Source organism: Myripristis murdjan, chromosome 3 (genome assembly GCF_902150065.1).
Source record: "Myripristis murdjan chromosome 3, fMyrMur1.1, whole genome shotgun sequence".
Classification (NCBI taxonomy): Eukaryota; Metazoa; Chordata; class Actinopteri; order Holocentriformes; family Holocentridae; genus Myripristis; species Myripristis murdjan.
This window is the reverse complement of record NC_043982.1, coordinates 14,845,616-14,870,012: the sequence shown is the minus strand read 5'-3', so window position 1 is coordinate 14,870,012 and position 24,397 is coordinate 14,845,616. Positions and strand designations below refer to the sequence as shown.

Sequence of the window (24,397 nt, the reverse complement as noted above, 5' to 3'; positions counted from 1 at the left end):
CATATTTAAATTTGGCACATTTTCATATATTGACATACTTGTTTAACACATATTACAAATAAATGTACTCAGTTTTTTGAGCCACCACAGCAATATGTGGTTTTCATATGTCTGCATGTACTACAGAAAAGTTACACATATATTAACATATATGGTTTACACATATTTCATATGACCATATGTTTGGTTCATATATGATTATGTAACATATATGACAAAATTTCATGGTATAGGGGCACATATGTTCATGTATTACATTTCCATATTTGCCTATATTTGCACCACTTTTCATGTCCACTTTTTCTAATCATTAAAATTGCTGTTCTGACAATAATTTGCTAATAGTTTCAGTGATGCTCTCTCATTGTTTAACCTGCCAAGCAGATGTTAACAAGCAGCTGAGGATTAAAAAAAAAAAGGCATTTTCTATTTTGTTATTTCCTGTATAATCTTAGTGCTTCATCTGATATACAATTATCTAATAGCCCTGGCTTCTCCTGGATGTATCTGACCTCACTCAACTCTCCTTTCTTTTCATGGTGAACCATAAAACCACTGTGCTCTGGAATGGCTGGCTTCACCCTGTCTGTGTTCACCTCACCATTGATAGGTGTTAGCTTCCAGTTGCGTCGGACAGTGGCATCACTGCGAAGAGAGAAGTTCAGCCTCCCTCCGTGCTGCGGCCCGTCGCTGTCCCGTGAGGCCAGCACCAGGGCTTGGTCCTCCCAGCGGGGCGTGCACAGGTATTTCCAGGAGTAGTCTCCAACCAGCACCGGGCTGTTGTCATTCACATCCAGGATTTGGACAGTCACCAAGGTTGAGGCAGACAAGGAGGAGTTTCCTGAGTGGCAATCAAAATGTATTAAGATATCAACAACTGTAACTTGTAGCACTGAATGAAATAGAATGTTTTTGCAACTAACAATTCCTGACATGTGGCACTAGCAACTTAGGACCTGTGATTTCCCTAGATTGTAGACCTGCTGCTATAAAATATGTTTTCTTTCTTTCCACATTACACAATTCAGTGTATGGAGCAGATATGTGGACTTTGAGTCAAACTGATCATGATACCTGGCATAAATAAGATTCACCTCTGAAAGGTGAGGGTGGCTGGTTTTGAGAAGCCGGAGAGGTGGGAAACTGCAATCTCAGTGAAGGGTCTGAACATGCTGACCAGCTCACCAGAACACAGTGCCTTCTGTTTTTCAAGTTTCCTTTTGTTCTCCCCCTGCTTTCTCTCATTCATTCCCTTTCTCACACTCTCCTTCAGTTTTGTCTCTTTATCTAATCTTCTGTGCTTTACACCTTCTGAGTGCATACATGTGTTTGTGTGTGTGTGTGTGTGTGTGTGTGTGTGTGTGTGTGTGTGTGTGTGTGTGAATGCATGTGTGCTTTCTTGGCTGTCTGGACATCGTATTGTTGAATTAATTTCCAAGATTAGACCATAGAGTATTTCAAGAGAAATAAAAATAAACTGGGAGTACCGAGTCCTCACATTTATATTGGCACATATCATAGCCACCATAGTCATGTTAGTATTTATTATACTATGTGTTATTCAAAATATTCCATGATGTCATCATCTGAATTTCTACTCTCTTAACAGCACAGCACTTGATCAAGTGGCTACGCAGTAATTAACAGCGTCATCAGCTTACGTCCATCCACAGCGATGACCTCCATGGTGTAAGTGCTGTTTTCCTCTCTGTCCAAGGCCTGCACGGTCTTCAGCTCACCAGAATATTTCCCTATTGAGAAGTATCTCTTGGTGTCTCCTCGCAGAGAATATCTGGCCCAAAAACAAAACAAAGCAAAACAAAACAAAACAAAAAACAAAAAAAAACGTAAAATTGTAAATAAGATACATCGTGCCTCTGAAATGAGTTGTAAGTTATTACTATTAAACGATCCTAGGCTTACCTGATTGGGTGAGAGTCAGGGTCATAACCCCGGATAGTGGCAATGACCCGCCCTGGCTCCTCGCCCTCTCTGACTGTCACCTCATAATGACTTTGAGACAGGATCGGACCTTCGTTCACGTTGTCAACATAGATGGAGACGGTGGCAGTGGATGCAGGTCCATAGCGGCCACGGACAAGCGCAACAGGGTTTTGAGCGCTGAGCACTAGAATGTACTCACTCTCTCTTTCAAAGTCCAACACCTGTGTGTACACACACACACACACATACACACACACATATACATTCACACAGATGTCTTGAAATTAACTGGAAATGAATGGTGACATGATCATATCTGTTATCAGTTTTAACACCCTTTAGTTTTCAAGGAGCTAAACCCCAATTCATGGACTAAAAATTAACTGCCATGTATAAGATGAATGCCAAGAAATACAGGAATTGCATTAATGTACTATAAACCTTCCTTGGACTTATATAATGTTAAAGAGGAATTTTAGTATTTTGATTAGACATAGGTCCTCCCTGTTCCAGTTAGAGCAGTGGATACTACAGGCTGCATTCATTTCAACTCAGAACTCATTAGAAAATGAGCTCTAACTAATGAAGTGAATGGACATCATCACTCACAATTACAAGATGGAAATTAGATCTGCAGTTTCTCTAATTTGTGTTTAAGTGCTGTCAGAGCACACAGAAGTGGCAGAAGACACAGCAACTTTTGTTGTTTACAGAAAGAAGTAAATCATTCTGAGTGGTTATTAGCTGCTTCAAGGTACCCAGTGAAGGTTGGGTGACTAATAGTTAACGTAAGCAAACCTAAACTGGGTACATTTAATAAAACGTCAATTTCCTCAAGATGACACCATGAATACAATTTTATTGCAGGTCAGAAGTTATAATTTGGAAATTCCAAATTTAAATGAATGCCACGTAAATTTAAATGGAAGGGTTTTCTAAGAATAGGATTACACTGTACAACCAGTCTTTGCTGACAGGAGGACATCTGACAGTACTCTATATGACCCCCCAGTCCCCTTAGTGAGAACTGGATTTACTGGTAAGGCTGAGCTGTATCTCCAGAATGAACTAGACACTGGAGTCCAGAGGGAAAAGGGCCAATTGATTCACCCTGTCACTAATAAAACATTTTCCATGATGAAAACTGCAGCTGCTTTTGTAATAATGTGACACGGCAAAAACAACCACTGTAGGAGAGATACATCCATCTCTCACAGGCTTTTATAAGCCTGTGAGATGTTTATTGTTGTATAATGTGTTTGAAAAAGGGCCAGCATTGCAAGGTTTTGTACACTCTGCAGTCACCACATGTGAAAACACACATAAACACAAGGACTGACCAAAAGCTAAAGGAGCATATCTTTATGCCAACTTTTTATGTGTTTGGCAGAGTGTATACAATGATGACACCTTACATCTAATGTCCCTATACACAAAATACATCCAGTGGTCTTTCTAGGCTTTTAGTGTGTGTGGCTCACACTGTAATATTACTACTTATGGTGCCCATACAAACATGTGGATATGGGATGCATGTGTGTGTTGGATCTACTGCAATCCATCTCCTGGTCTGTGGTCTAAGCTCTATGACTTTATTTATAGGTGATATATCTTTATTTGTTTAAAAAATATGTTTGCTTTTAATGCAGCAACATTTAGAGTAGTAGATTTCATGAAAAAGGAATTCTTTAATCTGAATACCAAAAATAATAACTGTCACCTAATCTGTTATTGGATAACATAAACATGTTTGAAGCGCAGCAAATGCAGTTTCGTTGTAGGATTACAGAAATAATAATTGTTTTTACAGTTTTTACAGATCGTAGGGGGCAAAGAAATTCAGTTAACAGCAATGAGATTACATTAGTGAGTCATTTTTTGTTATTTCAAAGCAACCTTTCCAATGGTGCCCTGCAGCTTGTATTTGTTGTCCCATTTTGTCTTTCATTTCCTTGTCTTCCTGTAAAACAAGGTATTATTAAAGCTGTATTGCTGTCTGACATCATGCCACCCGGGCTGAGTGCTCTCTGTTGCCAGGGAGAAGAAAGCAGGCTGTGTAGAGTGGATAGAGTAATGCTGGTAACTGGAAGTGACGTTTAAACTATTTGTTCAGTGTGCATCTGTGTGCCAAGACATGTGCCATGAAGTACAAGTGGATGTGATTTCTGTCAAACTGAATTCCAGATTATTGATTACCTGTAGGAATTATTGTTATTATTATTATTATTATTAATGCATTGCTTGGACTCATTAACATAATGTAATTGCTTTCATTTGGATTTGGATTTGCTCCTTTAATCTGTGTTGAACAATTTATTCCAATTTGCTGTCTCTAAACTGTTATCTTCACCTCACCATTCATGGTTAGCCAATATTTCAAGGTGCCAAAAGTTTCTACTTGTCATCACCCAGTAGCCACCTTCACCATAAGTAATCTGACTGTTTCATTTTGTACTAGTAATTATTTAGTTGATTACAACTCCATATTTGTCATTTAAATAACTGAAATGCCATACATGTAATGTGTATTCCCAAACTGTACCGATGCCATTTCTTCTTCCTTTTGACTTCGCTGTCCATAAAAATATATCAGCCTCATTTGTACATTTAACAAGCCTGAGCTTTTGTAGACTCCATGAAATTGGAGCCTTTCAGTCCTCGTCTTTCTTTTTTTATTGTGTTGGGCAGATCCACGCCAGTGAATCTGAAATACATGAAAAAGCTTAAGAGGCCAGTGGTGCCTATTTGTCCATCTCAACCATTTCCTTTCATCCTTGCTTGCCATTTTTACTACTTGTCCTTGTCCACCATGCCTGTTCAGTGTGGTGAAAACACAGCTGTTCCTGTGCCGTTGGCTCACATTTTACTTTGCAGCAAACCATTCTGCAAATCATGCAAGGCCACTAAAGATTTCACAACATATAATCAAAACTCCCTGATTTTTGAATAGGAATTTTTGGTTGAAGTGCCCACCTTATAATGTTCTGCTCCTGTAGCTAACAAAGTCATCACTACTAATAAATCACAGGACTGATATTTCGCTGTGTAAAGCAAACATTTCTCCTTTAAAACTGACACTAACTGGGATGGAAAAGGGATAACATCAGCTAGTGATGTGAGGGTAGTAAGCTGTCTAACTCATGGCTGCTTTCTAATACATTGGTAAGAAAGCTGTGCAATATAATGTAATATTTAAGTAAATTAATGTGCAATAATTGGCTATGCCAGCTGCTAATTAATGAACATGCCAGGAACTTATTCTTCTTTTGTTGCATCATGAACGTCACCCCCCTTCATTTCCATTTCAATTTCATTTTTTTTTTTTATTTTTTTTTTATAATAATGGTTTTGATATAATGTCTCAAGTCTTCTCCACATACTTATTTACTCCCCTCATGTCCCCTGGGTCATAATAATTTCACCTCAATCAGTAGTTTCCACTCTATGTGGTAAACTGCCATTTGTGTCTGCTCACACAATCTAATTATTCACTTGGGATGTGAGCAGTGTGTAATTTCTAATAATGAAATGTGTCTGCCCACTGGCACTGACCTCGCAAGACTGTGAATTTAAGCACATTGCTGTGGTTTAATCCACTGTTGGCTATAGCTGTAAAGGTTTCTAAGCTCTTGTTTTTCACTTAATAAGGCACAGTGTCATCTGCAATGATACAAAGTTAGCTAGAGTGGAATCTCCCCACAATGATTTAAGCACAGCTGGTAAAAGAGACAAGAATTTCGACTGTATGATATACACTGTCTGAAAAATAAAAGCCATTCTGGGTTAGATCTAAAATGATGCAACAAGTTCCATTCTTAACTTTAGGACATCTGATGATTTACCTCAGAGAAACATGTGCAACACACAGTTCACCCATTCACTAACTCCCACAGGGAGGCACACACACACACACACATCCCCCCTCCTCCCTAAATGCCCTGCTGATTATAGGCGACAGGCGAAGGGCGATGCACCCAGGGACAGGGAGATTTACTGGGCTAAAGGGATTCCACTGTCATTAGTCTTTTTTTGAGGCTATGTGCGACTGAAGTATTGACTTCATTGTTTTCAACCTTGGACTTGGTTGTCTCACATGTGCACCCACTGATATGAAAATAATGTCCTTACAAAACCTCCGAAACAGAAACTCAGCTGACTTCTGTAATATCCAATTGTTATTTTGAAAACGAGTGTACCAGCTGAGGCTTTTGGACTGCCACAGCTACCAAGGAAGACACATGCATTCTGCCTGCAGAAACTTGTTTTTGACATGCTTGGTTTCTGTCCCCTGAGAGAGGAAATGTGTTTGTACTATCTCATACCCTAAACAGGATGTGGATAGCAAAAAATGTTTTAAATATGAGGTCACAGTAATTTTCTCACTTCAATATGGGGTGTCTAAAAATCTGATCGACTATATAATGTTTTTTGAGTGAACTAGAGCAGTGGCAAACGGGTGTTGGGATCCTCCAGGAGAATAGCAAAAAACAAGATGCAGCTACACAAACTTATCATAATGTCTTGTGATGGTTAAATGAAATTACCTGCGAGGAGATCATTCACTCTGTCTATGCGACCTGGGACAGGGGTCATGATATAAGCATTGGCTAAGTGGTCACAGGACAAAAAGGTTGAGAACCACTGAGCTAGAGTTTCAAGAGGTTGGCGTGTGTGTGTGTGTGTGTGTGTGTGTGTGTGTGTGTGTGTGGTGTGTGTGTGTGTGTGTGTGTGTGTGTGTGTGTGTGCTGTGTGTGTTGTGTGTGTGCGTGTGTGCGTGTGTATGTGTGTGTTTGGTGTTTTTTCCATCTTATCCAATCCCTATGCCACAAAAAATAGAGATGGCTTTGCTGTTTACCTTGGAGAGGACAAGTGAGACCTCGTTAGTCTGCTTGTCTGTCACTAATGTGAAGACCTCCTCCTCGTTCCCAGACTCCAAGCGATAGTCTACCTGCCAGCTGTCTCCTCCTCGGACATCTGCATCCCCCGCCAACACTGCTGTCACTGTGGTGCCCACTGGAGCATCCTCTGGGATGTGAAAAGGCCCATACTGAAATGGAAAAACATGGGGGAAAAAAAAGAAAAAACACAGTATGATCATGTGGTGTGATACTTGCCTAAGAACTGGCACAGTAATACTTCAGAGTAAACAACCTCCAGTTTTCATCAGCACCCATCTTACTCACATTTTCCACAACAATGTGTGCTGGGAGACCCACACGTTGTTCTTAAGCCAAAAAAAAATATTTATGTCAATTACAGATCAGCAAATGCTGTGCCAGAGGCCTATTGATGCTGCTGCAATGCCATGGTCAACAGTAAAAGTCACTGACTACTGTTTTAACTAAGATGTGTGCAGCAGTGATTTCAGTGATTGCTAAATGGTGAACAGAGAAGGGCTAACCACATGGTATAACTGACAGACATACATTCACAATTTTAGTGGGAATATTTGCATCATGTTTTTTTATTTTCACTGAAAAACTACTTTAAATGTATAATGATGCTGATTTTTTTTGCTGAGCTCTCTACCAAACAAATGTGAGGAATACAATTTATGGGCCAAAAGCATCTCTATAGCACCACAATACTTTTACAATGGTCTTATAATGGTGCTGGACATTTTATCAGACATTGAAGTTCCTGTTATTTGCACACTGCATTTGGCCTTAATGTGATTTTGATAACATTTCAACTAATATTTTGAGAATATTTCCCTCAGTGTGCATTTGTCCCCTCTTGCCCTGCCTGTGTTAGCTGACCTTCGTTCACACACCTCCTCCAGTATCTGTGTGCTTAGGCAGCCCTTTAATCTGCCACTCACAGCACCCTCCTCTGTTGAAGCAGCCATACCTCTGATCTGGTTGGCCTGTCCCACCGGGTCGCTGAACCCAGCCCTGTCAGCACTCGCCTCCCCATCACCCCCTATAGCTCTGCCTTCACATGACCATGGAAAAAGCTGGACCGCTCAGGCGTGACCTGCTCAAGAGCTTTTTCCACCTCTGCGTTTGTGTGGGTGGGTGAGTAGGTGGGCGGACGGGCGAGTGGGTATCTGAGCATGTGCATACACTTGTTTATAGCTGGCATGGACTTGTAACGGTCAACAACATTGATATTCGAAAGGCACGTGGTTAGGATCCTGAAGCATTGATTGGTTTGGGTCAGCAGCACAGAGAATACCATGACAACAGAGAATATAATCAAAGAACGTGCTATGAGATGTTCTGCTGTAAAAATAGAAGTTTGCAATAAACAATACCGCCTCATATCTTTGGTCTGGCCATGCCAATCAAAACTCAACAACAGTTTTCCACAGTGTTAGGTTTCAAGGCAACAATATCTCATTTCATATTAAACAGTTCCTCCTCTCCTTGCTCAAATAAAACACTCCTTAATAGCTCATAATGTGCAGGCAGTCTTTCAGTGTCAGCGTGGTCTGAGAGGGAACAGCTAGACACTGGTTGCCCATTATCATAACATGAAGGCTCTCCCATGTAGCTCCCAAAACCTCATGACTTTGCTCTCCTGTATTATTCAGTACATGTGGGTGGAAGCAGGGCAACTTTCTGTAACTGCCTATCTTTAGTCTGTTTTTCTTCATACCAGCAGAAGCTAAAAACGAGGGAACTACTGTATTATTGCATGCTGGGCCTGTCTGTGGCCCACATGCCATGCTCATCATGTCAGTTATTAAATAAAAATGTATATTATAAATAATTCCCAGAAGATGTTTTTATTAATTAAAAATAAGCTTTGCTTGTTACAACACAGTTGAAAACCCCAAAATATGAATGAGAATGCCACTGAAAAGAGAGGGTCAGTAATTAACACAGCTTATGAATTTATGTAAGTATTCTCTTATGTAATTTTTTGCTATGATAACATTTGAACAATAAATCTCTCCAAAGCAGTGATCACAATCGACATGTTGATTCTTAGCTCACTTTAAATGCGTTAAAGGTTACAGATAACATTCTGTGGTGACGAAATGGAGATGTCTATAAATACATGAATGGAAACTACTTTCAAAAGGAGGCTTTATCAGATTAAACCCAAAGCACACTGTCCATTTAGAGTACAAAGACCTGAATAAAACTCCCCCAATAACATAGATCCATCTCCATAAGCCGGAGATTAGAGGGCATACAGTATCTAGTTCCCCGCCAGGAAAATCAGATCAGTGATCAGGGACAGTCAGCAGTCCAGCCCAGTCCTATAACCCCTAATTATCAGTTGTAATGTTTTCATATGACCTTTTTTTTTTTTTTTTTTACAACAGTATTATTTGTCATTTTCTGAGCAGACTGATACATATGGGTATGTGTGCATGTCTGTTGTACACGATGCATGCATACCTCATGCTGGGAGAAGACTGGTGGGTTGTTGTTTTCATCCTGCACTGTCAAAACCACAGTACAGGAACTGTTTCAGACCGCCAGGGACACATCACATCATCACAGCTTCTGTTAGTGAGTCAGGGTCAGTCCATAACACCAAGAAATAAGTTACATGAAGCAGCAAATGTCTCATGTTGACATCTTTGCACACGCTGATTCCTGAGTCATAGAGGCAGCATCATCTGTCACTCCAGAAGCTGGTCTGCATACCATGAGCACAGTGGAGGGCTGTGTATGGTGGGAAATATAGCAGCATGACTACAATGGAAATTTTCAGCCTCTTTATGTTTGTTGATCATTGTTGTTATATCTTTAATGATCAATTTATGACTAAACAAACAGTCAATAATGAGTAAACATTTGGAAGAGGCAGGCAAAATGGTAATTAAGTGAGCCTGTGAAAGGAGAAATACAACATGAAGATCAAAGTATATTCAGCACAGGTCCAGAGTCACCCTTTTGCATCCCTCAGCAGTGATAGTGAGGGTGTACTGTGCGCTGTGCCCTCCATACTGTCTGCTGGACAGAGATGACCCGCCTGAGTCACGGTCCACTCGAAAGAGGGGCGCGAGGGCTCTCTGGGATTTTGGCCCACCAAACGGTAGAAGATTCGCACATTGTCTGTCTTGGGGTCGTCATTATCGGCTGCCTGCACTGTGAGGATCTTCTGTCCCTGTGGAAAGATACACCAGTGAGGTACAGTAAAATAAGTGCTCTGAAAAGAAGGATATCCAAGAGGGCAGGGCCTGAAACAGCTTGAAGCAGGCTGTCTGCAGCAAGTACCAGGCATGTGGAGCACAGCCGTAGCAATACCCTTATAATTACCCGTAATCTTCTCTCTGTGATCCCATTTGGATGAAGACATTGTCGCTGTGAAATTCATTTCCAAGAATCAGCCATTTTAGAGCATAAATAAAAAGCTTTTATGTCAGGACCTGATATGTCACAACACACTCTGTGCCTTTTTTTATGAGCGCTTGTGGGAGTGATGGTGCTTTCCTCGGTTGTTGCCCTGGCAAAAGTCCCGATCCACTTTCACATGCCTCATCTGAAATTTATCTGGTACTCTCAGTCCTTTAATCACTTCACTGTCTCTGTCCATCCTTTCCAGAGCCAACACGTTTACAATGTTTTTCTCTTCCCTGTTATTGCTGCTGTAAAATAACATTCTCATTACGGAGAGAATCAGAGAGAGGATTTGCAGATTATTTCTTGACATGGCTCTACCTTGAACTGTTAATGCATAAGTAAACGGAAATTTTAAAAAAAAACTATGTTGTTAAAGTATTTTGACCATTTACAGTTTGCTCACAACACTTTTGCAAGAAAACATTGTAACTCATTACTGATACTATGCATGTTTTTTGCTCCTGTTTGCATTTCAACTGCATCACTGCTGCAAAAACAAAACAACAAATTTAATAAACCAGTTTGGGAACACAAATTAGTGACATTGCTTGGCTGTTTGAGGTACAGTAAAAAATAAGCTCTTATGTTACAAAGTTAGTCCTCATTAAAGCAACTCTTCGTGTGCTTTTGCATACCCAATTCAAAAACATGCTGTAGCAATCATTGTTCTGAAAATGCAATGCAAGACCACACCGACCTATTTTTAGAACAAAGTAGCTGTCTGATTGAGATGCCAATGTTTGTTTTCTCCACATTTTGTACTTTTTTAAACAACATAAAGAAAATAAAACACATTAGACAGACAGACAGACAGAGAGATAGACAGAGAGATAAATAGATAGATGTCAGTCACCCCGAGCAGCCAGTTCTTTGACTACAGTGTGGTACTGTGCCTGTGGAAAGGTGGGTCTGTTATCATTGGCGTCTCCCACCATGACCCTCAGCTCCACAGGCTTGGCAATCTCTCTGCCATCTGGACGCTCCACCACAATGCTGATTTGGAACTGACAACACAGGCAAAGATACAAGGACAGTGTTAAAGATCCTAACCTGAACAAACCCCATGAGAACTAAGACTGGTTTCTGGTCATCTGGCAATGGTAATTGTAGTTCCCATACAACACCAAACTCATGGTACTCCATACTAACTTCAACCTTGGGATATGCAGCTCTGCAGTGGGATATTTGGAGTAAGATATCACCTAGAGGGGCACCAAATCAGCACTTTGAGCAAGCTGTGCCTTCAGCAGATGAGGGCACAAAATTAAAAGTGTGAGAAAGGCTCTCACAGCGCGACCACTCAGGAAGCAAGCCGATTGATTTATGGACTCATGCACAGATAACAGAAGTTGTGGCATTCAGCTGCTCTTTAGGCACATCCACGGATATCAGTCATTTCTGGAGCCGTGTTGGGCATACATCTGCATCCACTGGGGAGACACACACTGAGTGTGGCTAATATCTACGCCAACATTTACTCTTTTTCCTCTTCTCTTACCTTGTGTAAGTGTACAGAGAATGCAATAGAAATGAAGAAGACAAATAAGGTATAAAAAGTATAAAAGCTAAAGGTCAAAAGGTGAAAGCTGGAGAACAGATTAACATTGGTGACATTATGAAATTAAAAATACACAGCATCAGCCTGGGAAACACATTTTCAGCTGTCTGTTAAGTGGCCACTACACGACAGAAAGTATAATGCCCTAGCTATAAAACCTTTTTTTCTTTTTTTAATTACCCTTAAAGCTTATGCCTTGAAAAGTAATTACCTTCAATGCTGCAGCGTCACTGCCCGTGTGTGTTTTCCCTGCCCTCTAGCTGAATATCTCTGTTTCAACCATGAAGCATTTGTGCCCAAATTTACTGTTCACTGAGCCATTCAAAGCTCTCCGGGGCTTCAGCTGTGGGCAAAACCCTAGAGGATAATGCCAACACTTTAATTTGTAATCCTAATCCAATTACTGATGCTTCTCTTGGCCCAAAGAAAACAAGAGTTGAACGACAGTCTTTGGCCTTTAATCCTTAAAATAAATCTAGTCTTTGACACAGGAAGTTTATATTCAAGGAAGACAGCTGTGCCTTTCACATTAGAGGTTGTTTCCTTCATTCTTTCTGTTAAATTTTATAAATAGACTATTCCCCATGGCTGTGTTGCGAGAATTTGTGCCAAAATCAGTTTAATTGGAAGGTCATCTGCTGATGATGTCATAAGTCAGCAGGAAGGAGACTCAGAACAGATCACTTGTCACAACCAATATGAGAAAACTGAAAGCTTATTACCATCCGTTCCATCAAAAACAGTATTTTCTTCCTTTTGTACATAAAACTTGAACTTGCAGTATAATCATATATAATCAAGCTGCTGCTGAACATTTGATGGAATTCTGCTGTTCTTAAAAGTAATGGGATCCTGTGAATATGTTTTGAAGGGATATGAGATTTTAAATCATACACCTCAACACTGAGTCATGAATTCTGTCATACATTGCTATCCATTGTTATTAAAATTGATGAAAATGCAGTGCTGCTTTTCTGTCAGATGTGTACAAATGCAGCACAACACAAGTGCAGCAGGATTCAAGCTTGTGACTCAAGTCTTATGCCATTAATCAAGGTATCGGTGGCATTTCTAAACTTGTGGCAAAGTGCAATTTAGTACAACATTAATGTTTGACCATTTCAAACACTAATTCTATACTCTCTAAGTTTTATTGTTGTGTGCTGGAGGTGTTAAGCTTGGAAATGTGCAGACCTGGTCCTGTGTCTCTCTGTCCAGAGGAGCATTAAGATAGATGACTCCTTCTCGGCTGATGGTGAAGAGCATCTCTGGAAACTCCCCCTCTAGACTGTACTCTGCCTGACTTCCACTCCATTTAACCTAGATAAACACAGACATAGGAACACATGCACACATACAAACACATGGATTACATGGTTTAGGTTCTGAAAAAACTGTATTGAAGGTATATTTTGGATTTGGTAAAACCAAACATGACTAACATTTTGACACTTTGCCTGCATCTATAAGTGGCACGATCCATTAGTGTTCAATAGGAAAATTAACATGCAGTATAAAGCCAGAAACCTACTCAACAGGGCCGGCGTGATGTATAAGAACAAAGCAAAGCTGCCATGTGTTTACATGGTAAAGAGCCAACCAAATCCAAATGTACTGACAATGATGTGGAACAGAGAGCACAGCCAAAACTAACTATGCGGGCTGAAGGGGATTTTCCACTCTGCTTTACAGCCCTTGACAGAGAGCTGTGCGATGGAGCTGAAAGGGCCCTAGTAGCCATCAAACAGCACCCAACAAGGAGAGAACCCCAGCCGCAGCACAGCTGATGCACACCCAGGGCATGTGTATCTGCTCAACTCGCTGTCACACACTCCTCCCTTGTTTTGGACATGGCTGCCCAAACGCTGCGCTTTTGTATATATAAAGCCACTTCACACAGCTGGCTGCCTCTCAGTGTTATGGTGTGTTTCTGGACTGCAGAACTTTAAAGAGAATACCTGATTAATGATCAGTGGCTGCTCTATAAATAGATCTATACACTACATTCATGAAGTCATCTGTTTTTGCCTCAGTCAGAGTTTGATCTAACGTCGTGCAGAGGACGTTCCCTCGCCCCTGAGAGCTTGTGTTTTAGCTATGTCAACAGTGTCTCGTATCCATGAGCACTTCTCTATTTAACACCTAAAGGTAGCTGAAAAATAATTTACTTAGTTGAATTAGAATAAACTTTGCAATGACCTCAAATAAACATGGAAAATACTGAAATATAGGTAGTACATAGATTTTTGGATATCTTGCAGGGAGCAAGGGCATTCTGGCTATAATGCACATGTGCTCACAAAATCTAGAAATAATGTTTGATATGGATGTTAATTCATGTTCTGCAATGGATAAATTGAACATTACTGAATTGTTTAACATTGTTGTTGAAAGTCTGGTAAGGCACATGCAGCTCTACAAATAATAATGATAATTTTGGACAAAAAACTGACTTGAATACTGACTACATGCATTTTAAGATATGTTATTACAAGTGCCTTGATTCAGCAGACAAGTCCTGCCACCCCTCATTTATTCACAGGTAGAGGGGCCTTGCCTCCACTCCACTGATTCCAACAGATTGCATTACTTAGTCAAGGCAATCAGTAAGCAGGCAATCAGCAATCTGCAATAGATTACATTCTAAAAGTAAGCTCTGCAGCCCCACAGCAGTCTGCCCACTAGCCAATGTCCACTGTGAGTATTAGTGTTACTCAAAGTGCTGCTAAAGTGCACTTTTATCACAGCTATACAGAGTAGGAGGATATTCGTGTGTAAAGACAGAGATGAACCAAAATAGAAATATAATATGAACCAAACAGCTGATTATATTTTAATGTCTGTCATCGAGGGGCCGTCACACCAACGATGATTGAAATGTGATAAGAAAATTAATCCACATTATTTTAGGCTTAGTGGATGCAGACTGTGTCCTTTATCTGAGAAAGTGGTGGTGGGGGGGTTGAGATGCAAAGAGTGGGCCCTTGAAGTGTAGATATGGACTTTTTCCATTCAAAATGCAATTGTTAGGCCTAAATACACTTTAATCGTGCTGTTCGTGCAATCGTGTGCTCATTATGTGTATGGAATGATTTTGTTGGCATTTTTTGCCCTTTTGGGAACTCCAAGGCAAAAAATGGTCCGCCATTTTAGAAATTAGGGGGTTGAAAAGAGCACTCAATGTGAAATCAAAACAATGTGGGTTGCTGTGCATCCGTCAGAACGGAACCAAAATAGAAATATAATATGAACCAAACAGCTGATTATATTTTAATGTCTGTCATCGAGGGGCCGTCACACCAACAATGATTGAAATGTGATAAGAAAATTAATCCACATTATTTTAGGCTTAGTGGATGCAGACTGTGTCCTTTATCTGAGAAGGTGGTGGTGGGGGGGTGAGATCCAAAGAGTGGGTCCTTGAACATGACTATCTCTGGATGTGTCATAACAGCGGTGAGTCCCACCACCTACTAAGCACAGCAATACAATCATTCAGCGTGGGTGAAATGAGGCTTTCCCCAAGACACCATGCAATTCCTGACCAGTTGTGCGTGATTTAGATGCTGGATGGAGAGAAATGGGACTTTGTGTTTACTGAATGGGTTATTTTTATATTGATTGTTCAGTGATGTAACAATTGAATAACAAGTACTCTGTGTCTCTTTGTACTCCTGTCTCACTCCGTCACACTGTTTTAATAGCAGTAACAACAGACACACAGAGGCAATTTGCTAAGTGAAAAAGCCTCACATGAGCACATAAATACTTACAGGCACACATGCTACTCATCACTACAAAAAACAAGAAATTTCACTTTTTTCACAATCATACATTTGTGTTTCATAGCAGCGGCTGTTAGGAATTAAACTTACATGGCAAGTGATAGATTTTAATCAGGGATTTGCACGGGCTTTTGAAATATGGCCAAAAAATATAATAATAATAATAATTCAAATGTTCCTGCACTTGTGAATCCACACATTTTCAGTGGGTGGAAGGGGCTGTTGTTGCAGTGGAGATGAGAGGCTGAGGGCGAGTGTGGAGGAGGTGGGAGAAAACAGGAGGAGGGGGAGGTAATGTGAGATACCTACAAGCCACAGAGAGTCTCACAAACTACACATTTCAATCAATTCAGTATCAGAATCATTTCTAAAAATAAAAATCTCATTTTTGCAGAGTTCACCAGTGAATACCTAAAGTTTATTTTACCCAGCTTACATTTATTTAATTTCCTCAGAAACTATAAATCCAACAAAACACAAAGGAAAGCTACCCTAACATGTTAAATGACAAAGAAATGTGAAAGCATATTATAATTTCTTTTGAAAGAGAGTGAGGCTCATTTGAATGAGCGCATAAGCTTTTAGGTTTGCATAACATCCCTGAGAGAAGTGGTAGGTGGGAGAGTTGGTGATTATAGGGGTTCAAGTGACTCAGTCAGGAGGTAGCCTGAGAGCAACCATGGCATTTGAACGGCATCAATAATTCAGTATTTGGTCACTTAGGAAGACCCAGGAGAGACTAAAAACAGCAGCTGGCAATACAATGCTACTTTACTCAATCCAGGGTATTGACAAAATGTTTGGTCTGCAGTAACATAATATCTCAGTTGGAGCAGCATTCACAATAAAGTCAGCACTCCAGGTAAGGTAATATAATAAGTAATGTCTGCATAGTCTGTTTAGGGTGAATAAACAAGTAAATCTTGTAGTAAAAAGGTTTCAAATCAAAACTTTATTACACTATTAAACATCATAAAATTGTGATTTTCAGTGCATTCCAGTGCACTACTCTGGCAACATGCATTGCATTACGGTCCTCTGAAGACTGTCTGTTATCATGAATATCTCCCTGTGTGATTGTTGCATACTGGGGCAAAAGGGTTTTTGCTGTTTGATCTCACCTGTGAGATGGGGATGGGGTAGGGGCCTGGGAGGTTCTCCTGTAGTCGCACAGGGTCCGGCGATGCCCAAGTGTTCCCAGTCACCTCAACAGTAACAATGCCTGTGGAGAAGAACGCGTTCGCCTTCCCAGCCATGTCCTTCACCATCACCAGGAGCTTATAGCGGCCACACATCTCTGGGTCCAGAGTCGAGGCTCCTGTTGTTTACAGTGGAACATATTAAAAAGGACACAAAAATAAATGCATCTTCTCTATATACAGTGGTGTGAAAAAGTGTTTGCCCCCTCCCTGATTTCTTATTTTTTTTTAAATGAAGGTTTTTATTATTAAGGGGGGAAAAAAATCCAAACCTACATGGCCCTGTGTGAAAAAGTGTTTGCCCCCCCCTGTTAAAACATAAGTTCACTGTGGTTTATCACAGCTGAGTTCAATTTCTCTAGCCACACCCGGGCCTGATTACTGCCATACCTGTTCTCAATCAAGAAGTCACTTAAATAGGACCTCTCTGACAAAGTGAAGTAGACCAAAAGATCCTCAAAAGCTAGACATCATGCTGAGATCCAAAGAAATTCAGGAACAAATGGGAAAGAAAGTTATTGAGATCTATCAGTCTGGAAAAAGGTTACAACGCCATTTCTAAAGCTTTGGGACTCCAGTGAACCACAGTGAGTACGTTTACATGCACACCATATTCCGGTTCGGGTCAATATTCCGGCTAAGGTAACTACCCCGCGGCAACTGGAATATTCCGTTTACATGTTACTTGGCATGCCCCCGTGTTTCGGCGTATTCCACTCTCTGACGTAATGCGACACTCAGCCGCGGGGGGCAGCAGCACGCGTATAGGCGTCTGGTCTGCCGGAAAAACAGACGAAGAAGTCTTCTTCCTCGTCTTCTTCTTCTTTTTCTTCTTCTTCTGTCGCTATTTCTATGTTTTCTCCCATCGATATACTCCGTGATATTTAAGTCTGTCATTTGCTGAAGGCAGACTGCAGTCTCCTGGCTCTTGCTGCTGTTGGCCCTGCCGTTTTCCCCGCTTGCAGGTAACCATAGCAACAAAGACGCTACAGAATCGAGCATGCGCAGTCGTGACTGAATATTCCGGTTCGGGGAGTTTTCCGACTAAGGTGGTTACATGCCCCAATATTCCGGTTGGAACAGGAATATTCCAGGGGGCTTATTCGGAATTCTCTCCAACCGGAATATGACCTTAATCGGGTTCGGTGCGTGTTTACATGACACGTGCGCAACCGGAATATTGCGAATATTCCGGTTAATACAGGAATAAGGTGTGCATGTAAACGTGCTCAGTGAGAACCATTATCCACAAATGCCGAAAACATGGAACAGTGGTGAACCTTCCCAGGAGTGGCCGGCCGACCAAAAATATCCCAAGAGTGCAGCTACGACTCATCCAAGAGGGCACAAAAGAAGCCAGAACATCATCTAAAGAACTGCAGGCCTCACTTGCCTCAGTGAAGGTCAGTGTCCATGATTCAACAATAAGAACAAGACTGGGCAAAAATGGCATCCATGGGAGAGTTCCAAGGCGAAAACCACTGCTGACCAAAAAGAACACAAAGGCTAATCTCACATTTGCCAAAAACATCTTGATGATCCCCAAGACTTTTGGGAAAATATTCTGTGGACTGACGAGACAAAAGTTGAACTTTTTGGAAGGTGTGTGTCCCGTTACATCTGGCATTAAACTGACACAGCATTTCATGAAAAGAACATCATACCAACAGTCAAACATGGTGGTGGTAGTGTGATGGTCTGGGGCTGCTTTGCTGCTTCAGGACCTGGACGACTTGCCATAATTGATGGATCCATGAATTCTGCTCTCTACCAGAAAATCCTAAAGGACAATGTCCAGCCATCAGTTCATGACCTCAAACTCAAGCGCACTTGGGTTATGCAGCAGGACAATGATCCAAAACACACCAGCAAGTCCACCTCTGAATGGCTGAAGAAAAACAAAATGAAGACTTTGGAGTGGCCTAGTCAAAGTCCTGACCTGAATCCTATTGAGATGCTGTGGCATGACCTTCAAAAGGCGGTTCATGCTCGAAAACCGTACAATGTAGCTGAATTACAACAACTCTGCAAAGATGAGTGGGCCAAAATTCCTGCACAGCACTCTAAGAGACTCATTAGAAGTTATCGCAAATGCCTGATTGCAGTTTTTGCTGCTAAGGGTGGCCCAACCACTTAGGGGGCAAACACTTTTTCACACAGGGCCATGTAGGTGTGGATTTTTTTTTCGCCTTAATAATAAAAACCTTCATTTAAAAACTGCATTTTGTGTTTACTTGTGTTATCTTTGTCTTATATTTAAATTTGTTTGACGATCTGAAACATTTAAGTGTGACAAACATGCAAAAAAATAAGAAATCAGGGAGGGCGCAAACACTTTTTCACACCACTGTATGTAATGTGGTAAAAGAAACAGCTCCCCCACAAAATGGTCAACAACACACAGGGAGCTAGCTGGCATAACAGCTGTCTCCAAAACAACTGAAGTCAATGAGTACTGCTTTTTAGAGTTCCAAAATATATATATATATATATATTCAATATAATGGAAAAGAACTATATTTATACCATTAATACCACTACAGCCTTTGAATTGCTTTGCTATCAAGGGCTATGGTGTGTCGCCGCTCAGAATCGTGTTATTTTTCTGGTCTATATCTACTTCATTCATTTTGGAACATTCCCAGGGAAGCTCTTGTTCTCGCAACAGGAAAGGACTTCATTACGGTGGCCGAGGACCGCCATCGCTGCAAATAAAAAAGAAAAACGCTGCGTTGCAAATTAAAAAAGCAACGATCGCTGAAAATTAAAAAAAAAACCAAAAAAAAAAAAACCACTGCAAATAAAAAAGGAAAACGCTGCAAATAAAAAGGGAAAACGCTGCGTTGCAAATAAAAAACGATAAAACTGAGAATCTTCCACCAAGCGAGATAGAGTGGACAGAATGGTTGCCAAGCAACACAGACGCTAAGATTGCTTTTTCATCTAGCGCCATCATCATGTCACTCCAGCTCCAATTCAACATTAACGAGCCCAGATAGCCTGATGTGACATGATGATGGCGCTAGATGACAACCAATCTTAGCGTCTGTGTTGCTTGGCAACCATTCTGTCCACTCTATCTTGCTTGGTGGAAGAATGAATAGTTCTCAGTTTTATTGTTGCATTATTACCAATAAATTATAGATTTTTTTCTTGTGTGTTTATTTTATGGGCTATATGTAGGGTAACTGTTTTATAAAAGCAATAAGCCCCTTGAAGCTGTGAGTTACAGTGATTTTACAACAGCGATTTTACATTTTAAAACGCCCCTCAGCCGTTGTAAAATCACTGTAACCCATGGCTTTTCGGGGCTTATTGCTTAAATATAACAAATATAAAAAATCTGTCATGAAAAATCCGTTTTGGCTTTTTTGTTAGTATCGTTGCTTTTTTTTAAATTTGCAACGCAGCGTTTTCCTTTTTTATTTGCAGCGATCATTGCTTTTTTATTTGCAACGCAGCGTTTTTCTTTTTTATTTGCAGCGTTTTTTGTTGTTGCATCGTTTTTTTTTTTTTTTTTTTATTTGCAGCGATGGCGGTTCTCGGCCACCGTACCTCATGGATCAAACTTTGTGGATGTATTACACTCACATACACCATTAGTAACCACTATAGGTGTAAAAAACCTGTACTAAAGTATCTCTGATTACTAAAAGAGCTGTTACTATAATAAGAATTATTACTGCTGTTATCATTACTGTCTCTATGAAACACATAACTCTTAGTTTTTACCTTATTAGAACGCACTCTATAGTAAGTTCTTTATTTCGAGATTGAACCCGTTAATATTAATTGAAGACAAAGGACTTGACGAAATGAAGGTGGCCTATATTTTTGGGCCATCTTAATCTTTGTTTTAATTAATTGGCATTCAAAGTTTTCTTGATATCCCTTAGCATTTCCAGAATAATTGGATTGGTATTTAAAAGTGTTATCTTCCATTTAAGGTGTAAATTCATGTTTTTGTTGTTGTTGTTGTTGTTGTTGTTGTTGCTGTTGTTGTTTAATGTTTTAAATGAATTTAGGGATTAATTCAGGAACAATATTGTAAAAGGTATCATACTGATGCAAACCGAGAAGATGTTAATGACCCTTTGATTTACTGTCTCAGGAATTAACTAAGGGACTTGTTTTGCATAAGCCTATATGAAACCTTTATAGTTGCATGTTATATTTCAAAAAGTTTTAACCAATGCATATAACCCCACCCTTTTATTTTCAGGCTCTAATTAATACTATTTTAAGGTGTTAACACTAAGGAATCCTGTTTCCTAGAGTGTGCAAGGAACAATTCATGCAGCTGAAAGAAAGAAAACAAAACAAAAAAAAAAAAAAACAAAAACAAAAAAAAAACAAAAAAAAAAAAAAAAAAAAAAAAAAAAAAAAAAAAAGAACAAAAAACAAGGGACAAAGCAATATTGTGGTGGCTTATGGAAACATAAAACATCTTTAACTGTGACAGTATTTTTTTTCCAGGATAGATGATATATTACACACAGTGCCTGATCAATCTAAGATGCCTATAATTTTTTCGCAATCTGAGTGCTGAATTCACAACTTTGTATTTTAATGACAATTTCTCGTTAAAATGAGGGAGAAATAACGTTAGCAGCCCACTTTAAGATAATCACAGCTATTGGCCACCACTGGCCTGCAGAATAAAGCAGAAAATCAAGAATCAGGAATAATTAGCAATTTTCACTGAAACTGTCAAGTGATTTGTTAAGAGGCAGTTGTGTGGGTGGGAATGGGACCAGGGAGCATGAAAGTCATCCAGCTCTTGCCAAGCTGTAATAAAGGGCAGCACCAGAGCTCCAGAAATAGCACCAGCATGCAGGAATTGGCTGGGTCTGGGATGAGGGTGTGTATGTGTGAGAGTTTGTGTGCACATGCCTGTGTATGTCTCAGCCAAACATCACTGGCTAAAATCCAAACATCTGCAAAACTTCGAGAGCACAGCTTTACACCACATTATGTATTTTCTATCATAATCAATGTGATTTGTGTTTTACATAGCTGTAAGCTTGAACAACAGGATGGGAGTGGCCGGTAAATACTAACATTTAATCATTTGAATATTGCTAGTTAGTCTTAAAAAAAAAAAAAAATACAGTTACTGGCTTCAGTGAAATTTAAAATTTCCTGTTTAGATTGTGTTCTTTGAAAGCTGTCAACCCCAATGAATTTATCAGCCAAATATTAAAGAAGTTCAAGAGAAAGCTTAGTGGCTTATCGCAGGTACAACTAATCAGACCTCCTTGTGGAACATTAAAAGACTTTTGTTTAAAAATTGGCACTAGCCTCCTTTTAGTATTTGTTAACAATATGAGCACAGATTAATGGGATATAAAACCACGCCTCTCAAAAACTGCACATGGATCCTTTCAAGTTCATGAAGTGGTTTGCTTGTGATTGTGTGACTAATGGCTCCATAACTCAACGGCTTACATTAACATTGCTAATAACTGCTAAAGAGGATGTTAGTAATAGAGTCTGGGAAACAAAAACTGTGATGTGAAAGCATTCCTAATGTGCAAGAGGAGGCCAGGGAATAATGATATAAGGAATAAGAGTCTGCGTCAGTAAGATGATGTACTGCGTAGGGAGACTGCCCTTCATCCGGAGGATTCAGGTTCCAGAAAGCCCTTAAGCATCTGCTCTGCTGAAGTGTTCCTGAATACCTACAGATTTCAGGAGTGCTGTCCCCTAGCTGACCCTGCACTCTGACTTCCCTGGAAGGATGGGATCATCCTTTCTAATAAAGCATCATATCACCTGATACATTCCCTTCAGTCACTCAGTTTGTACTGACCGTCCTCGGTGAGGGAAACCTCTCCAGTGATCGAATCGATGGAGAACATGTGACTAGAGGGAATCCTGGGTGTCTGCTCCATTAGACTGAAACGCAGCTCAGCGTGGGCTGTGTTACGGTCATCACGGTCCGATGCCTCCACCTGCATGAACGGGATCCCTGATAGAAACAGGTGATGAGTCAAAAATGTAACCAACTGTACATGATGTGTCCTGTGGCACTATTATGACAGATGTCTCTGACTGACTGATCAATAAAAGCAAAGTAACACGTCAAGCCAGGTCAAGTCAAGTCAATTGTTTTCTGTCTCCATATTCACATAAATGATAGAAAGGACACATGGGTACAAGCACATGGTCCCTCAGGTTAATAGGTGATAAATGCAAACTGACCCAGTTTGCACAAACACAGCATGCTGCAACAATGTTGTTATCTAGGGGGGCCACAGCAGGTGCGGCTGCTAATATTTATTTGACTCCCATTATCTAGAGATCAAAATTTAATCATCTCATCATCATGAGAGAACATTCATTGTGGTTGCAATTTCTCCATGTTAAATCTTGATTCAAATAAAATCTGATGTGATGAACAATTCAGTCAGAACTCTTACTAGTCAAGGGTTTTGTTATTAGATGATACCTGGATTGCAAGATAACAGGGTTAAAACAAATATTAGGAGCCACAGCTGCTCTTCCAAGAAAAGAATAACATGAGGGGCTCTAGTTTCCCGGCGCAGCGCGGGGTGGCGCAGTGAGGCGAACCCCGCGCAGAGCTAGTTTGACCGGCGAAACGGCAGAGGCGGACAGTGTCCAAGTTTCGCAGACGGACTTGCGCGGAGATGGGAGTGGTGGCGCAGCGGGGGGAGGTGCCGACAGATTCAACTTGGCGCATTGACAGTTTCGTGCCAAAAGGCTTCGCCGAGGTGCGCCAAAAGCTCGCCTCCTGAAACCACGTCTACTTTCCGCGCAAGGCGGAGCGGAGCCGGCGCAGTGGAAGTTTGGCTGACTGGCGCACATCACAAAACCTCACAATCCGCACAAACGGTGCAATCTCCTTTGATCTGACATCAGCTGTGACGGGGACAGTTGATATAGGAGATATATGTATGTGCTGATTGTGATCGTAGCATTGAATAGTGTTTTTTTCGGTATTTATTGCATTGTCCATGTGCCCGACATTCCAGAAGCCTGCCTGTGAGGTTTTGGTGACGTGTCCGCACCTGCTCGCCGGTCTCCGCTCCGCGCCTGTCTACTGAGCTCCGCTCCGCCTGCGGCAAATAGACCCTCCATGCCAGCTGTGTAAACTTTCATTACGCCTTCGCGCAGCGCATTTTAAAGGCAAGGACAGGGGCTCATTTGATTGGTTAAATGTGAATCGGCTGTGTCAAACCCACTCCACGCCTTCTCTCCTCCCTTGCGCCGGTAGGAGGGACGGCGGAGTACTTGCGCCACCGAGCACGGCGTGCCAAACTTGGAAAATCCGCCTGGCCACACCCAGTTGGCGAAGCGCATCTGCGCTACGCCCCCGCCTCGCCAGGTCTGCGAAACTAGAGCCCGAGGAGTGAGTCATCATCACGGATGCTTTCCTTATCATCTAATATCTTTGACTTGTAAAAACAAGGTAAGTAGCAGCTCATTATTATAAACTTACCCATTCACCTGTTATTGTTGTTGTTTTTTTTTTTTTGTTTGTTTTTTGGCTTGTGGCTGTTTTTCAATGGATTCAACAGCCTCATGCAGTTTCCACATTTTAATAATTCAGAATTGCTTTTGTCCACTGAAGCCGTTTGCACACCT

The 24,397-nt window shown here is 40.8% G+C and overlaps 1 protein-coding gene across 1 annotated transcript in view; it reads right to left on the bottom strand.

Moving 5' to 3' along the window:
* Window positions 1-23,838, bottom strand: part of cdh16 (cadherin 16, KSP-cadherin) — a 28,953-nt gene extending 5,115 nt beyond the window's left edge. Inside the window, 12 exon segments of the mRNA XM_030047604.1 lie at window positions 602-841; window positions 1,662-1,792; window positions 1,924-2,165; window positions 6,800-6,991; window positions 9,297-9,401; window positions 9,794-9,907; window positions 9,910-10,005; window positions 11,072-11,251; window positions 13,000-13,125; window positions 16,712-16,908; window positions 22,602-22,760; window positions 23,793-23,838. Coding sequence (XP_029903464.1) covers window positions 602-841; window positions 1,662-1,792; window positions 1,924-2,165; window positions 6,800-6,991; window positions 9,297-9,401; window positions 9,794-9,907; window positions 9,910-10,005; window positions 11,072-11,251; window positions 13,000-13,125; window positions 16,712-16,908; window positions 22,602-22,749 — 1,771 coding nt within the window. The 5' untranslated portion in view covers window positions 22,750-22,760; window positions 23,793-23,838.
* Window positions 23,839-24,397: the final 559 nt, after the last annotated feature.